At 43.9% G+C, this 19,009-nt stretch overlaps 1 protein-coding gene across 2 annotated transcripts in view; it reads left to right on the forward strand.

The window, feature by feature from the left end:
* LOC126921957 (neprilysin-1-like) overlaps positions 1 to 19,009 on the forward strand; it is a 74,105-nt gene that overhangs the window by 13,532 nt on the left and 41,564 nt on the right. For both annotated transcript variants that reach the window (XM_050734051.1, XM_050734052.1), the window contains exon 5: positions 11,958 to 12,065. In XM_050734051.1, the coding sequence (XP_050590008.1) occupies positions 11,958 to 12,065 (108 nt within the window). The remainder of the gene's footprint in view (positions 1 to 11,957; positions 12,066 to 19,009) is intronic.

The following is a 19,009-nucleotide window of genomic DNA, read 5'->3' on the forward strand; positions in this document are numbered from 1 at the left end:
CGAGCCGAGATTGATCGGGCTCGTCGGCTATTTTTTCACGGGAATTATCGGGCAAACGTAGTTGGATCGCTCGTCGACTCGAATGAATCAGAACGCCACGGAGATACGCGGTCGTGTCGCTGCAAATTGAAATCAACTGGCGGACGTATAGAGCGAAAAATGTCAACGAGGTTTCCGACAATTGGAATTAATCGGCACGCGAATTATCCAGAGATACCGATATATCCGGCGCGGCTACATGCGAGTAAACAGAAGATGAGCCGCGGCTATGTAGGTCACACGCGATTAAAAGAGCTGGACGTGCATACGTCACGGTACGCTGACGTAGGAGTTGAAAAACAAGCCGCTAAGTGTCCAACCCACGGAAACAGAGAAAAAAGTTGGCCAGTTTCGTTGCTTTTCCCTAAATTCACCCTGGATAATGACCAGTCACCCTCTGAAATTTTGATATCCAGTTTCGCGACACGTTTTACCCGATCGCTTTTTTTTTTTTTATTTCCAGCGAGCAATCGCGATTTCTTTCTACCGTGGAGCGTACCGCGAACATGGTTAAACACTTTCACGCGCCGAACAGCTGGTCTTTTAATCGAAGTAACTTTGTTTCTCGTTGTTTTACTTGGAAAGTTGGCGAATAGTCCGCAGGCACGATAGTTGTCGAACTCTTTCAAAAATTTAAGCCAGAACTTCGCTCTTTCCCTCTTTGCTTCGCATTCTTCTTCTCTTACGGAGATACCTTCCACTTTGTCTTTCTACGTTTATTTCCATTTCAATCGTCGTTGGATGTAATAATTTTAGCGGAAACCTAACGCCAGAATTATCAACAAATTGCAAACTAGTTTGCTTTATCACCGCGAAGGTATTTCTTACCGCGATTTTTATCAACAAGCTATTTATTCTTGTTGCAGCATCTTCATTAAAATCAGTACAGTAATGTACACGGTACAGATTAATTGTTCCAGTGTTTTAAGCGAGTTCTTGTCATGTCGTTAAGTTAGCGTTTCGGTTATCGGTTTGTTCCCTTTAAGGGGGACATGTTTTCGTAACCCGTGCAGGACTACCTTTCCCCTTTACGTTCTGAATGGAAGGGAAAAAAAGGGTCAACGGAAATGAAGATTTACAGGGACGAAGTCTATGAAAAAACACGCGGCGTGCTCAAAGAATAACACATGGACACGCCGCGTAATAATTCATCGCTTCTCCTGCTCATTTTTTTCGCGCGAACGCCACTCACTCGGGCTTGTAAATTTTCGAGTCGTAGTTACGCTGGCGAGAACGTGCTCGAATGGAGATTAATGCGAGGAAACGGATCGCGGGGTCGTGTATCTTTCGTTCGTAGCATATCACGGCGCCTCGCATTTATGGAATTGTTTTCGACCGGAAAATGTCTCCGGCTCGGAATAGAAACGAGTGCTCCGAGCATTTGCTCGCTCGTCACGCGATCGTTCCCAGTGACTTATCGTTCCTATTTCTCCAAAAGGATCTCGGACTATCCGACGTTTTCAAGCGAGGCGAACAAAAAGCGGAGAAACTGTCGCGCTGAAGAGCGAAACGAAACGAAACGAGGGGTTTGGCAAAGGGTTAAAAATCAACTCCTCTTTTGTTCGGGATACGACCGCTTGGCGCCAGGATTTTTTCGAATTTTCTCATCAACTGAAATCTCCCTGGCTGCCTGTTCTCGCCTTGGAAACACGTCTTTTTCGCCCGATCCGTCTTGCGAGGGATCACGTCGGATCAGCCTCGATGCCAGTCGACGATTCGTTTAGGCTATTTTTTTTCTTCCAGCAGATTTTCTTTTGCAGATTCTCCACCTTGATCTTTCCACGAGATCGGATAGTTCGCCAAAGTATCTGCACGCTTATCATAGAAAACTCTTTTGTATATGTGTGTGTGTGTGTGTTATATAGAAGATTTTTACATTTCATTAACTCTGCGACGAAACGCGATTGCCACGACTATATATGGATGAAGTTTAAATCTGAAAATGTATTTGGAAGTTGCTGAAAGTATGGATCAACTATACCTCTTCTTTTCTATAGCGACAATCGTTCAATTTTTATTTATAATCACGACGTAGATTTTTCCTTTGATTTGAGATTTTTTAGCCCCCTAAAATGTGATATGCTAACAATTACCAAAATTCTGATTGTGAAAGGCAGACGTCTCGAATTTCCGATTGCTCGGTGCCTAGCCCGTAAGCCCGGTTTCCGTGGGCGGTCTCTCCAAATATTTATCGCCGCGTCTTTAAACATCTATAGCTCGTGACAGTTATCGTCTTCCGTATGTGCACGTTGTGCGAGTCTCGGTCGATCGATTTCCGCTTGAATGTTTCAGGTGTGCGCGGCGTAATTTTTCGCTCGCCCCTATCTCGTTCAAACAATATGCTCCATTTATGCTCGGTTTCAGATCGATAATCGTTTATGGCCGAATTATATTATAACAGAAACGCATAGAGCAATCTAGCGTCCTGTTTGTCTTTCAATGTACTACCGATAGAAACCTATGACGCTGCGAAATAGGCTGATGGTCGCGTACGCGTCGTTCGTCTTAGTTTCCGGAACCCGGCGACGAAGCCTTAGCTACTAAATTTACGTAAGAACAAAGAAGGGGGTTACAAACTTGATTAATCCAACCTGCTTAATGGGTCAAGTTCGCCCTATAAGCCAGACGAGTTACGAGTCGAAATTCCTCGTGGTTCGTTCGATTTACGATCTTTCAACGTCGTGCAACGTAAATAAGCTTCGAAAAATGGACTTCGACATAGATGAGTCGTGTGACGTCGTTGTGATTTCCTGATGCATAGGAATGACGTTGTAGATTTGCTAGGTTTACATTGTTAAAGGCCGATGCGAACAAACGATGCAACCTCTTCGCGATATTGTGACTGCGCCTGTATTTATAACAGGGAAATGGCAATTTTTCGTGCATTACGTTATTAAAAATTTAATCGATAATTTAATTCCGTGAAATCGTTCGGAGTCTTGGAAATACGAAGCACGGTGCAAACGAGCTACACGACGTCGTTGCGATTTTAAGGACACGCTATTTGCGAGATTTATATTTTTAAATCCCAATGCAGACGAGTGACCGACTGTGCATTGTACCATTAAAAATGTAACTCTGGCCACTCATCTTGCGGCTTGGAAATATCATGCTCGGTACAGAGAAGCGATGCGTCATCGGTGAGACGCGACGACGTAGCAGCTTTATATTCCCAATAACGCGAAGCAACCGGTCGTATACATTGCGCCATTAAAAACATATTCCTGCCGAATCGCATAGCAAAATCTTAACGACGACGTCGCGTCTCAACCAAAATATCCAGCCAACGGTAATTCTTCTTTTTCCCAGAAAGCTGTTTCCTCTTAGAGTTCTTCGTAAGATACAGTTCAGTTAATTCGCTATTGTTCGCCACTGCCGGGAAAGTTTAAACGAACCGACAGTAGAACTGTTCGGTTTTCCTTCCCTCGAAGGGAAGCTCACTGATTAAGCGAGAAAGTTGGTTTCGTATTGCACGCGGCGGATCCAGCCTGACGCGCGGCAACACACTCTGACCACAAATTCGATAATCTCTCGGGCTCCGGTGAAATTAGCTTTATCACTGCGGCCTGCTCGATCTATTTCAACCTCGTCTAGACATGGTATTTTCGCCTGCAGTTTATGTACTTGCTTCGCCCCACGAAAATAAATTGACCTCTATTTGTTTCTTGGCCCGCGCAGCGAGCCACCGTGAATCTTGCGCAAAAATTGGGTCGTCCATATTTAATTCCACGAAACTCTCCTTTGATTTTTCCTCCGAGATTTTTCGAGTCTAGCCATCGAGATACTCGGAGATTTTATGAGAAGTAGACGAAAGCAGAGTTTGTTAAATCTTACCGCCCTATATTCTCCTGCCTTTTCTATAATTTTCTTTCTAAATCTCGCCAATTCTGAGAATCCCCGGAGGCGGAGCAGAATGGATCGTTTAATTTTACTACACCAGCTTTGCTCTAATTTTCTGTCGAAATCTTAAGAAGCTAAGCCTTGGCAGTTGCACGATTACCAAGATTTCGTGGAAAAGCACGAGGAACGGTTTTCTCAATGCACCTTTTTCACCGTTACTTTCGCGTTAAGTCGGAGGGCACGCGTTTCGACCACGAGGCGCTGTATTCTTCTCGTTTTCCGCGCGACGAATTCGCAAACGTCCGTGCACGGTATGCACACACGACGCGACAGGGTGACTCGAATTGGAACATGCCGGTGGCACGAACGTGGCGTGTTTCAGACGCTCTTAGGCATTAAGGATACGGTTGGAATTCAAATTCAAGCAGCTGCCCCCTCCTCCCCCACAGTTCATTACGTATGTACGTTTTTATCCCTGTAATCGCATTGTACTCGCGGTGAGCGAGTCGTCGGTCTTTTATATATATTATAGCGGGTTATTTTATATATATTATATATCTGATTTTTCGGAGAAATTGTTTAACGAAATGCTAGTTGTGGTACGTGTTAATTTTCCTGCATTTTACGCGGAAAAAAATATATTCGATAATAAAGAAGCAACGCAGATTGGTCTTTTTACCGTGCGGAACGCAGTTATAAATGAGCGTCGTGTTTCCCTTTTTTTCGTAAAATCATTCGAACGCACATAATACGAAAAAATACACGAAATATTAAAAACACATGGTACTCTTGATATCTAGCAAATAAAACAGTCCTCTACATAGGTTTTATTTTTTTAACTATGTTCGTAAAAATAGAAATTTATACATTTGCGATATATTTATCACTACGAACATCGTCTCTGTCGGATATTCTTTATCCCCGGTTTCACTGACCTAACAGTGTCTGTGCTACAATCTGAATCGCCAATTTCATCCGCAAGAACTCTCTTCGTTTCTCATTGTTGTCCACTGTACCATTCATCAACATCGCAAGCGTGATGTAAAATCGAACACAGATATACCGATGTAGTTACAAGCGGGTTGATTTTGCGGAAAATATGTCGGGAAAGGTTAGCAACGTATCAAATAATTATCGGCGAACTTTTCTCCTGGATGACTGTTGGCGGTTGAAACAGGATGCAAATTGAAGTTATCGGGGAAGTAGAGACGCGCGGTAGCACATCGTCGTCGCTTGAAATTCCGCTGCTAATCGTAATCCGCGTGAACGCGGCTCGCAAGAGGGTCTTAAGCGGCGCCTCGCTATATTCCGTGGAAGTTCCGTTTATGACCGCAGCGACGGCGACTCGGTGTTACGGGAATTTCCTGGCAAACTGTACTTCATAAATCCCCCTTATCGAAAGTTGGGCGGAAAAAAAAGTTGGTGAAAAACGGCGAGACACCGCGCGCCAGCTTTGAATACAGTTCTTTTGCTTCTCTACATACGCCACGCTATTTATGAAGATTATTTTCGTAGCCGAGTGTCAGGAAAGAAACCTCATGGTCGCAAACTGTGACACTGCTTTACGCTTGACGCAGTTTATTTTCTATTTGTACGCCAGATGATTTAGATACGCGAAGTTTTGTCAGTACGATTTTTCTTCGACCGTTGTCCCTGGCCAGAAGAATATCCTCACATTTCCTGCGATCTGGCAATTCTATTCGAACGTCATTGAACACGCCCAAAGTTTAGCGATTTTCTTTTTATATTCTTTCTATTTTTATTTTTTCTGTATCAATCGTAGAACATCGCGTTATTCAAAGATTCGAAGATGGAAATTCAGGATGCCTGGCAAAATAACAAGGACAGAAAATATATGGCACGCATGGCATACAGAGCGTATTAAAAACGATGGAACTCGTAATTTGTAAAAAGGCAAAAGTTAGAAACATACTCATCGTCTTGGTAATCTTTGCTTTTAGAATTGCCACAGGTTTCCTCTACTTTGTTAGAAAAGTGAAAAATTCTGAAAATTTTCAGTGTTCATAATTAAATGGCCAAGTACCGTAACAACATAGCTGGCGTTTCGTTGGCGCAAAAAATTCGGAAGGTAACCAAACGTTCGATTCGAAAGGGACATGAAGGAGAGAATCAATTATTCTTAGACGATGAAACGACCAGAGCTAGAGGTGCAAACAGCCCAGTTTCGATGGCATAGCTCCGGGCAATGAAGAGAACTCCTCTAATTAGCCTTTCGTTCGATGGTCCTTGAAACTCGCCTCGTCCCTGCCGAGTCTTAATAGTTTGCATCGATAAATTTTCTCAGTTCTCTCTCTCTCTCTCTTCGCAAGGAAAATTACCTTCTGTCGAGATTCTCCTTTCTTTCGCACCGTTCTCGAATACGCGTTTATTTGGCGCCGCGAAAATCTGCCACCGTATCGACTTTCATCCGCGTTTTTCGTGTGTTCGCCAAAACTTCCTTGTGTTTTTCATCCGTGTAATTGGCAACGACCACTGTTACTTTCGAATTGATTCAATCGAGGAAATGGACGTGGAACGCACGTGGAAATCTGATCTTACGGGAAACGTACGAACGATTAATTTGAACTGGTAATTCGGAAAAAGGTGCCCCCATTTAAAGCGATCAAACTGCTGCAAGTTCCACGATAAATCGTCTCGTACGACCCGCGAACATTTGTACCACCCGTAGCGAATAACCCGAGGACACCGATTACCCTAAAACGATTATGAGAGCCGAGGAAACCACGAACGGGACTGTGCAACCAAATCGGTGTATCTGTCAGGAAACGGTAACTTCGTAGCCGAAGTTTAGTTTAGAGAAACACGACATAGACGCTTTTGTTTGTTCTTCTTTCGTTCAATGCAAGAAAATTAATTCCCTACGATACGAAGCAACTTCGAAGATTCCATTATGAGATAATGCGAATATCCGCACTATACACGGTGGCGTAATATCTACAACATAGAAAATTGGAATTGTCGCTCCGTAGAATCCAAGAATCCAAGAATTTTTCTATAAAATCCAAAGCTTAGAATTCCGTTGCTCTGAGAAAGTATTTTTCCAGCTGAAGAATATTGCCATAGATATTCGTAGTATCAATTTCATGCTATACTACCATAGTAAATTCGGTATAGATTTAATCAAAGAGAGATTCCAAACTCTGAGCTACCAACGTAATTGCGTTTCTGAAACTTTGAATTCTTTAATTCCCGAAATCTATAATTTTCTCCTCAAGTGTCCGGGTGTCCGGCAAAAGCATTGAACGAAAATTTCCAATAATATATTTTCCAATATACCTGTATCTAGTGACAGAGCTAGGAGAGCTACTAAACTGGGAATTGCGTGTTCGATCGACGCGACACGGAGAATCCCAGCGCCTCGTCGTTTCGCAAATTGTCGTGACGCGTGTCTGAGATTGGTCAAGGAATAGTTCGACACCCTGTCGAATACTCCGTCTTGTGTTTCCGTTTGTTAACGCGCGGATGTTATTAATGGTGCGTAACCGTAATTGTTATCGATCCTGTTGAAAATGGCAATGGGATCCGATCGAGCATGAGCTTGGGCAGAGTAATTCTCTGTCGATTGACTGCGTGCAATATTCACTGATAATTGGATGCATCGTTGATCGTTTTCGTAATTTGTTCACGAAAAGATAGGCCGGCAGAGGAGAGGCAGGTTGAAAGAGATAGGAAAAGCAAAACCGTTTTGTAATGTTGGTAACAGGACTGCGTGTGGCCTTGGAATATTCTTTCCTTTTTTTTTTTTTCTATCCGTGAATCCGTAGGATTTCCGCTTGGTTATTTTGGGGCAACGAAACGTAATAAAGCGAGAAATTGAAATTCCGCGGGGCTGTAGCTTTCCTTTGGTCGTTTCGAAACGCTGCCGCAGCGAAGCGAAACTGCGCTGTGAAAGTATTGTAACGCGAGACTTCTTACTGTTTACTAGCGTTTAAAGATGTAGCTAATAGCATGAGAATGTAGCTAGTTTTAAGACCATCAGTTTAAACTTCTGTCTCGCGATTTTTCTAGTAGCTGAAATAAGAACGATTCCCGTAGCTGCGCTAAGATTCTCTGTCCGATTGATTATACCAGGCGGTACGAATATGATACGATATTATTAAAGCAAAGGATCAACGAGGCCTATGGATCGACCGTGATAATTTTCCAGCGCATTTAAAAATGAATTTGAAAAAATGAACAATCGCTTTGTAAGATTATAAAAAATTTCTACGATCAATCGACTTTTCTAAGCTGAACTCGATAGTAGATAATTTTCGATCGCGATCTTAATTGCGCGGTTGTTAACTATCAAAGAAATCCATAAAGAGAGGAGATGGAAGATTATTCGGTCGGTGTGGGGAAGTTTGCGTTCAGCCGGCTTTTAATGTCTCTTTTTTTTTATGGAATACATTACGGGCCGGCCATTATGTCCGGGCGCATTACCGGGATGTTACGCTGAAATACTACGCAGCAGCCTCTGTTAACGTTCTAACCGGATTGCTCGTAAAAAATCCCGTATTATGTGATCGTAATTTGCATCGTGGCTGTCACGATGCATCGCCTGGATTCGTGCCTTTATTCGTAAATATGTATTTTAAAAGCCAAACGAAAGAAAAAGGGAGAAAAAAGAAGAAAGGAAAAAGAAAAGCAAACGTTTAATTGTAAAAAGAAATGTTTCGCAAAGATCCTGAAACGTCGCGTTTTAATCTATTCAGTGGACTTTGCCGGGAAGTTGCATGGCCTGGAAACTGCCATCGCCGTGGAAACTTCTTCCGCAAAACCTTTCACGATTCATCCGGAAAGAAAAAGTTACAGCGAACTCGAGTTCTCGCGTTTTGTTCTCCAGCCCCTTTTCACTGCCGTAGATTGAATATTCACGTTCGCGTTTAGCGGTTTTTAAGCAACGTCTTAACGACAATTCAATCGTCGAAACTTTGGTTTCGTTCGCGCCAGGACAACTTCACCGACATACTTTTCCAACTTGGCAAGTGGAAATCTTTCCGCGGACGCAAACGTCCCATTGGCCCTCGTAGTGCGTTCATAGAAGCACGTACGCGGTTGAACGTTTCCTATTCCTCTTTTATTCTTCTTTTTTTTTTATTATTCTTATTTTTAGAAACACGCAAGAGAGGGACGGATAGCGGACGAATGGAGTAGGGAAACAAAAACGCGGTAGCACGAAGAGGTAGGAGAGAAGGATGAATTGAAGAAAACGAGGGGTTGGGCGAAATGGAGAAAATGAAAACAGGTCCGGGCTATCTCGGGAGTGTCGACAAAAGCTGGCCAGGCTTCTGTACGCGTGGTTAGCGGGCCGAAATTTCGAGTTTCCATTTAGACGGAACCGCGGCACGAGAAAGTGACGACAAAAGGAGGGAGGGGCGGAGGGCGCGAGCGTGCACAGAGTTGGAAACGAAAGAACCGGGCGCGGACTTCCGCTGGTACTTTGGAATCGCGAAGTCGCGACGAGTGCCTGCGAAACTCGTCTCGAAACGGCGTGTAACGAGCTTGCAGATAGCGATTCACCTATTTCGTGCGGCTGCCCGTTTTGTTCTCCAGTTTCCTTCCGTTTCTTTTTTCCCTTCTCGTGGCTCTCTGATTTTCACTTGGCGCAATCAGCGATCCCAAAACCGCGGTCTGCTCCGAATGGAAAGCATCGATACAGAAGGAATTAACGAACGCAGTTTTACCATGTTTCCCGGATAGCTCACGGTTATGCGCGATTCCATGGAAATAACTGTTGCTCGTGGAATCTCGCGTGGAATCTCGTTGCCGTGAAAATTCAACCGACTAGGCTCGTACAATCGAACTGGCCGATTAAACACGGTTCTCTGGAGAACCTTTGAATATCGAGCATATACCTAGTCGTGTATAATGATCGATTAAGGAGGCATTATTCGGTGTTTCTCGCTTTTAGTTTAGTCGATTCGAAATTTTAGTCGATAAAGCATCGAGGAACGGCGCTTTTCTTTCGCTTAAATTGTTGAGCAGGTCAGGATACCCAGGACTGCGTCGCTCTTGATTGCATTAAATTCTAATTCCTTGTACGATCGCGTAGTCTGGCACATAGTGCGAGGATGTACTGCAAGAACGTAGACGTGATATCGATTTTCAATATACGTTGCCGCGGTCACGAGTCTTCGCATAGATTATTAATCGAAGCTTTCCTCGATTCGCGGTCTTATCTCCCGCGGAATTGACACGTTTCGAAGGAATTATCAATCGAAAGTTTCTTTGGATCTTCATCCCATTTCTTGTAGAAATTCAATCATCGTCGAGTTTAACCATTGTAAACTTCAAATGGATGGAAAAAGCGTATCCGAGTCTGTGAAAAAGTGGTAATCGTCGAATAAACGACTCGTAAATTCGATTCGTAAAAGTAAGGCGAAAGATCGTCTTTGGCGACACCTCCTTCGATTCACGACGTTATCGTCCGCCAAAGTCCATTGTTCGATCGTGGAAAATCTCGCGAGACAGAGAATAAAGGAAGGGAGAAGTGGAAACGGAAAAGATGGATGGAGTTTATAGAAACGAGTTGAAAAATGGCCAAGGATCGCAAGGACGGTAACGATTGACCGGCGAATATGCGCAATGCAAAGCGCGAAGCAATAAAAGCTCATAAAGTGGAAATAAAGTGGGAACGAAGAGAAGACGTGGAAGTCGAGGACGTCCCGTAGGAGGTCAGCAAAGGCCTCACGGAAGGCCGGATCGGCCACTCGGTTGGCCGTACTATAAATATTTCATGTTAATCGATATACGTGCACACGGAAGTGTGTCATGCACGTTGTCCCATGACTCGACACAATGCTCCACATACGGACTACGATCGTTGGTCGAACGACCTCGACGAACGGAGGAAGTCGAACGTTCGCCTCGTCGCTCGCCATCGTTCCCGTTTCTTCTTCCTTTTCTTCTCCATTGCACGTTCGGCTGTCGGTGATTTACTAGTAGTCGGGCTGAAATGCTATCATAAATCGATCTGCAGAAGTATAAAATTGTAAGTATAAAAATCGTTGAATTCGAAGAAAAGGAAAGAATTTCGAATCGACGGTTGATTTTAATTAAAACGATAGGTGGAAAGCTTGGTATAATACTGAAAATTTATCTCCATAAATGTCAGCTCGCCAGATTCCCGAATCCTTTCGGTGTGCGTCTGTCTTCGTTAGAATGCGAACTTACGCTTTTAGCACGAACCTACAGCGACTCTATTTTTCTTTAGTTTTATTAACCGCTCCGACTACTGTAACGCCGGCTTTTAAAACGGAACGAATCCTCGTTCGATCTATTTCGGCGGAGACAACCTCCTCAATCGCTTTTAGCGATATCCAAGCGAACCTTTGCCATTTCCGAACTTTGAATGGCCGAGTCGTGGTATATTCGGCCGGAGTGTCGGTCGAGGTTTGCGTCGATCTTTTTATAGAGCAATGAATCCGTGATTTATATTTGCTCGTGCCACGGTGCATCTGCAGCGACGAAAAATATTTCGGTACAAAGAGTTCGCGTGCACTCGGGAAACATTCGGTTCTTTCGCGATGCTATATTCCGTTTCTCGACGATTGTCTACCATTTTTATCGTTTCACCCTACTGTGCGTTTGAAACATTTCGAAGAATTTACTCGCGATTTCGTATTTCCTTTAACCCTACAATCTTCTCTATCGATTCTTTCACTTCTTTCTTAACCTTTCCTTAAGTTCGAGGGAAATAGGGAAGAACTTTTGTTCCAATTTTCTATCGAACTTTTCCTCAAAGTATCGTGTCTTTTCGCTCGGTGAAACAAATACCAGATGAGATATAAAAATTTGAAGCATTCTACGGGATTACGAAGTTTGTTAACTTTCGAAATAAGAATCGCTGTCGATGTGTATAATTTTGTGTTTCAACTCTACGCGTAAAAATATTTTCACTGCGTTAAGATTCTTTTAGGACATGAACATTCAAGTAGAGTAGCACCGCCAAACGTCTTACATTTCCCAACGAAAATTATATTGTGAATTTACGAAAAGTGCCCCGCAGCGATCGACCGAATTCCAGCCCCGTATTCGACCTATTTAATAATTAACGCGTTTTTAACATTTCTCAGAGCTGCTGGGGAACAGGACGGGCCACATGGTGGGCGTGTTCGAGAAGCTGGGCCAGTTTTACAACGGTTGCTTGGAATTCAAGGAGAAACCGGTGAATTTTACACCCGGTAAGTGGATCCTGAACCCGTCGATCGATACGGCGACGGTAGAGGCGACTTTCCATTTGAAAGAGATACGCGTGACAGACAAATGCAGTGTCGTTACCGGAAATAACGCCAAGGCGTCGTTGCGTCCATGTTAACGACGCCGTTTCCGCGGACGATGCGTCACATTCGCGTCTCTTCGCTCGCGACGTCCTCACGCGATGAGAATGAAACCGGTGCGCCGTGTGTCCGCGTCGCTGAATCGCATTTACACCAACGATCGCTCGTCACGCATCTTTCTGGCTTTCCATCTTCCGCCATGTACGTACAACTATCACGTGCTTTCGACAAATCGTCGGTAATTACCTATGCAAATTAAGGTTTTTATAAACGCGACCAAATGGAACCTACACGCAGATATTTTGCTTCAAATGTCTTATACATCTCTGCGTATCATCCGCATTTCGTTCAGTGCAATTTCAAATCGCGATACAATTACAGTAGTGTGGGATTTGTTTATTTATTTAGAATGGATTAAACAGGAAACGATGGTTATTTAACGCGAACTACAATACAGTATAACCAAGACAACTAAATAGTTAATTCACAACTCTCGTCAACACGGGCCCAACGCTCTCTTTCACGCGGACCATCCTCCTCGACAACACTCTGACTTCTCAACTCACACTGTCTGTTAATTCGTCTTTCTCCCTTAAGCATCCCTTTGTCTTGTCTCATAGCCTCACCACGTACGTGTTCCGCAATCGTCCATGGCCATGGTCACATAGATCTTTTTTCCGCGTAACTATTCTACCGAAGAACCGACGACACATTGATGGGCCTATCGGCACTTAGGCTTTCTCGCAACATTGTTTACCGTTCAGCAGATATTTCTTAGGCCATTCGTCCACGATACTACAGTAGCAAATATAAGATATCGTAAGTTGCGAGCTAGCCCGCGTCGCAAGATCTTATTAAATCTCAGAGAAAGAACGGAGGAAGACGCCATAAATTTTAGCGCAAAGGTGCACGTGTTGCGTTTCGTGCCGCATCGTACGCGACACGTAGTGCGGCAACGTAGCCATGATATATCTGTCGCGACGTTCATTCATATATTCAATCGCCGACACAGATGTTCCATTCTTTGGCCTCTTTTCCTCGCGCTTCTATTTCCTTCCTCTCTCTCTCACTCTCTCTTCGGAGAATCCCCGAGGCCGAGCTTTCACGGTTCGACGCTGATCGATTATTCATACGCACGGGAATCACGAAACTCTCGCGGCCAATAAAACGAGCATTTTCGATCACGGATCGAACTCGAACGACCGTCGCCGATTCTGCAAATATTACGCGTGTACATGCACCGATGTATCGTGCAACGCGTAATATTTATGAACGGCGTGGTGGGAATATTTTATGCGATTTACGTCACATCGAGGCTTCCTCGCGAAATAAATGTTTTGTTAACGTTTCTCAGCCATTTGTTTCCCGTTCGCCCGGACCACGACGATTTTTACCCGTTGGAAGTTTCTTTCTCGCCAACGATACGACACTCGAAACGTTCGTCTTTATCGAGAAGCACGATGATGGCGTGCTACGTCGTCGGAAATTATTTGCTCGTACCGTAACGTTCTCGACTTTCCATCGTAAGAAAAGTGCATGTTCAACGATACGTTTGTTGGTTTCGCATCGTAAGGAATATTATTTGTCAGAAATTTGTACGATAGCGAAGGTTTCGCTTTTGCCTCCGGGTTCCTTTTCCACGAAGCGGTACGAATAAACAGGGAAATTGGAATCGCAGATGTGGGCGATTGCGACGGCAACTTTCGGTAGACACTTGGATAGCGATCGACGCCGGATATTATTGACTCCTGCCGTTTCCTTCTTGCCGACTCTTTTTATGTATAGATATAGAATTAATAGCAACTAGAATCGACGAGTATTAAATTACGTATTTCGTTTTACGAGACGTCGTTTCCGATTCAGCGATGGATGAAGCTCGATAAAACGGTACTACGTACGATATTAACTCCACTGTGTTGCGTGTTATTGAGTACTTCATGCCACGTCGAACTTCAATAATCAGAGGTTTGTAACGAAATATGAATGCTGTGACACGTTGTGTCCCTTTCACCGTGTTCAGAGTAAAGCAAACCCAATAAAACCCAATAAAACAGTACATAACTATGCTATTAACTGGACAATGTCAGATATCGTTGACTCGTACTACTGTCCCCCCCCCCTGTCAAACTAAAAGCGCAGATGTCGTAACAAAATACGAATTCACTGGCACGTTGTATCCTCTTCACTACGTTCGGCGTATAAACAAACTGAATGAAACATCACAACTATGTTCTTAATTCAACGATGTCCGATATCGTTGACTCGTATTACTTGATGCAAAGTTCGAAAAGCAAAATATCGTGACAAAATATGAATGCACACGCGTATATTAGACGCTCGACCGTGTTCCAATTGGAAACAAACTGAATGAAACGGTACAACCATGCCATTACCTTGTCAGCGTCAGATATCATTGACTCGTACTACTCAATTCTTGGTCAAACCTTGAAAGCGAAACAGTGGCGATAAAATACGAATGCGATGACACGTCGTGCCTTTTCCATTGTGCTACGAGTATACGAATACTTGGCAAAATGATACCTAGAAGCTTGCAGAACGACAGGCCGCGTTTGTTAAATTCCATTGAATCGCGCGCGCGTCTTTAAAACTCGCGGCGGCGGAGAGGATCGAGAGACGTCGCGGTTCGTCCGGTTTTTCGTTCACTCGTCGACGACAATGGATTCAGCGAGACACGCGCGACTCCGTCGCTCAAACAATAACGAAGAATTCGTCGGAACAGTTCGCGCGAGAAAGGCTGGTGCGGCGAGGGATCGCCGTGAAAGGGAAGAGGGCATTTTCCGATGGCGGTCGCTAATGCTTCCTCGCGTTCTCATCTTTTCTCGTATTATGATGCGGCGGTGAGAAAGATATTACGCCGGAGAAAGAAAAAATCGTATGATGGAAGGAGAAATAACTCGGTGACGGAAGACAGAGTTAGCGGTGGTAGCGAGTTGTAACGGTGGTGAGAGCAAAGAATTACGGGAATGCGATGCGTGAAAAATAAGCGAAGAAGGGCGACGTGTGCTAGACTATTCCGTAGCGAACCTCGAAGACCATATTTCGTTGACTCTTTAGAATTGACTTTATCTTTTCGTATCTGTTGAAGTGGTCACCACTTCTAAGAAAACTCTACATCTGGTCTTTTTAGTTTTCTCAAGCACTGAAGCCATCGTCAGCTTATAGACAATAGACTGGGACGAAGGCAGACCATAGACAATAGACAGGTGACGATGGCTTCGGGATTTTCAGTTATAGGGTAGCACTGCTAGCGTGCGGATCGGGACCAGCTCAAATTATATTCCTACTTGTACTTACACTTCTGTATTAAAATATACTTTCTACTTTACAATTTATCCACGCGTTCCTCTATGCATACATCTAATAACCTCAACAGCATCGGACAATGAACGATTGTACTGTCGATGCAGTTTTACATTCTACCGAAGGAATTAGGAACGATCCGACAGTTATAATTGAATTACTTGGTCATACGTTACAATGGTAAAACAGAAGACCATATCTCGTTGACTCTCCAGAATTGACTTTACCCTTTTGCATCGGACAATGAACGATTGTACTGTCGATGGAGTTTTACATTCTACCGAAGGAATTAGGAACGATCCGACTGTCATAATTGAATTACTTGGTCATACGTTACAATGGTGAAACAGAAGACCATATCTCGTTGACTCTCCAGAATTGACTTTACCCTTTTGCATCGGACAATGAACGATTGTACTGTCGATGGAGTTTTACATTCTAGCAAAGGAATTAGAAACGAGCCGACTGTCGTTGTCGTATTATTTAAAACAGAATGGGTCTGGAAATTGTATAGCAAATCGTATAATCGTATGATCGTGTAACAAAGATATAAAATAATTCTCGAGAAGTATATGTAGATAGTCGGATATGTGACTTTAGAATTATCACGATGTTACTAAATCGAGTGAAACCAACGAATATCTGACCGTGATAATTATATCTACTTTGTTAACGATACAGTAATTTAGTAAAACTAAGGGTTCCGGCTACCACATCTTTGAGTGGGCGTTTCCCATGGACCAAGCGGTTGGCTATTATTTACGCTGAAATTTTCGTGCAGTTTCCCTAATCCAGCAGATTCCCTCTTTTCCCTAAGGAAATTCATTTCTCCGAAGAAAGGGTTAATTGTAAGCACGGAATAGGGTCGAGTTTTAGATAAAATTTATCTCCCGACCAAAGTCTCGGGGTCACGAGGATCAATCGAAAACTTTTCGCTGATGTAAAAAGTGGGCGATTCGACTCGGAGAAGAGAAGAGAAGAGAAGAGGCAGGTTGGTCGTGACTCTCGCGTCACTGCGATACGACCGCACGCTTTAACCCAGAAAGTCAATGTAGGCGGTCTAAGAATAGAAGCAAGGCAATGTCGGGTACGGTGGAGCCGATACCGTACGGCCGACAGTGCGATTAATCAATCAGTATCGGCGCCAAATCGGCGGCCAGCGGCATTAATCAGAGATGAATTCGACGGAGCCTCGTTTCGTCGAAATATCACGGCGATACTCGCTATCGTTGCTGTTGTCGAAGCGATCGCGACAATACAATACTTCTTTTTGCTCCAGTATGATTCATGGTACTGGTATTTACGAGCTTCAAAGGGAAACATAACGCTAGAATGGTCAACCATGGTCCAGAGACGATTCTTTCATACGCTACGGTATTACGGTAACGGTAGTTTCTGCGATACACATTCGCACTATTTACGGCCGAAGAGAGGTTCTTGGTTAGAATGGGATAATTGTGACGTGACGCGAGATGCGTACGCAAAGCGACGTGACGAGAACCTGTTGGCTACGCTCTGGGAACCCGTCCCATAGCACCGATTGTTTGCTCGAAAATATACCGACAGTCGTTGAACGCGATCGATTCGATCGCTAGCGTAGAATATTTGATTAAAACGTGATTGCAGCGACCGCTGTTAAACTCCGACGAAACTGATTTCGCTCGTTTACACTACACTTATTTCGATCAGATTTGTGGAGCGATCGCGTTGCAAATCTTCATGGAACTGTGAGCCACGGTAAATTGACATGACTCTTTTAGGAACAGTACTCGTATCGCTTCGATCGAACAACGAAGGAAGAAACGAGGAACGAGGCAGATGAACAGAGGTAGAGAGAATCCTCTTATCGTTTCATAATGCAACGTGGAACGTATGGCCACGTGCTTCTTCCCGGGAATCCCCTAGCGACCTATCATTCAATTCTACGTTAGCTTCTTAAAGCTGGATCGATAGCGGTTATATAATCGATGCCTGATACCCTTCGTGACCGTGTTTGCCTGAAAAACACAGCCCTCCGATCATTTCCGGCTTTCCGCTGGAAATCGATCGCAGCTGCGATTTTTACAAAGACCAAGGGACGAATTCGCAGCGTCTCTGTCCATTGCTTCGCTCGTGAAATCTCGTTACCTATCCACTTGCACTCGCGTATCACGAAAACTTGGATGAAGGACTTTGGCTTCCGTTTGTTCTCGTTTCGTTCTGAAAGTCGTTGCTCTCTTCTGATTATTCGGAACGACGATCGAAACAGAGCTTGTTTCACCACGGTCTCGCATATCCCATGGAAACACGCTTCAAGGCCGTTGTCATCACGGTGCACCGCGATAATGCGGACCCTGGAAATTGGTGGAGCTGGTCTAAAGCGGGAAACAAAAAGCCGGCGGTTCGCTTTGTGTAGGAAAAATGTACTCGTTCGCCATCCTCGCCGCGGTGCATCGAGTTCATTCAACGTTAATTGACTGTTAAGCCGGCCGTCGATGAATCGCGTTGCTCTCTCGACTCGGGAGTTCTTCTGAAACGAGTACGCGTACGATCATCCGTTTCACTAGATCGCCGTGAATTATTTGTGGTTGTCTCTCTAATCGACAAATTGTTCGCAACGTTACAAAATCCTAGTCTTTCGAAATCCTAGATAAAACGTCTCAGAAAAATATGTAGCGGCACGTGAGAACAATTCGAATCATGTTGTTGCTTTGCCTCGGAGTATCAACATCGTTAGGATATACATAATGTAATAATAAACAAACTGCTGACCAAAATCCCTGACCAGTATAAATAAACGAATTTTATTAGCGATCAATACGCAGTCTTTGGCAAATTGGTATTTTAGTATCGAGCTCTAGTATCGAGAGTTGGTTCTGAATTATATTTATAATATTTGAAAATATATTTGACGATTTCAAAACCAAGTAATCTCGTCATTTAAACAACAACTCAACCAACCATCCCCCGCAAATATAAAACCGTAAGTTATTAGCAGAGTATAAATGTTCATGCGGTTTCATCTCTTCGCGAACGTGGCTGAAAAAATGAAATCTAAATCTAGTTCGGCTGTTTCATAGGTATATATCCGTGGATTACTCTATCTTTTAATTCCTCATAAACGAATAAATACCCGCGCTTCACACATTGCACGAACGCACTGCGCGTTTTCTTATCAGAAAATTGCAAAAATATATCACGGCAGGGACGTGAAGCGCGATATTTCGTTGGAGGCCAGGTACGGCTTTAATTTCTGACCGCGTGTCAACGCGGATTTAATTGAACGCCAGAATTTCAGCTGTGTGCCGGCCGCGGTTATAGTGCTGCGGCCTGCTCGGTTGTGGTTCGTTTCGAGAGGACCTGGCGTCAGACCACGCGTCGACAGCGATCGCTGACAAAAAATTCTTTACCATAATTGAAACTCGCGCAAAAAAGCCATCGGCAGGAGGAAAAACAGAGAGACGGTGAAGGTGGGGGGAAAAAAGGTACAGCGCGATAGAGATGGAACTGATGGCGATCGATTAGCTTGTCGGCGAAACAGTACAGAG

Source organism: Bombus affinis, chromosome 11 (genome assembly GCF_024516045.1).
Source record: "Bombus affinis isolate iyBomAffi1 chromosome 11, iyBomAffi1.2, whole genome shotgun sequence".
Lineage (NCBI taxonomy): Eukaryota > Metazoa > Arthropoda > Insecta > Hymenoptera > Apidae > Bombus > Bombus affinis.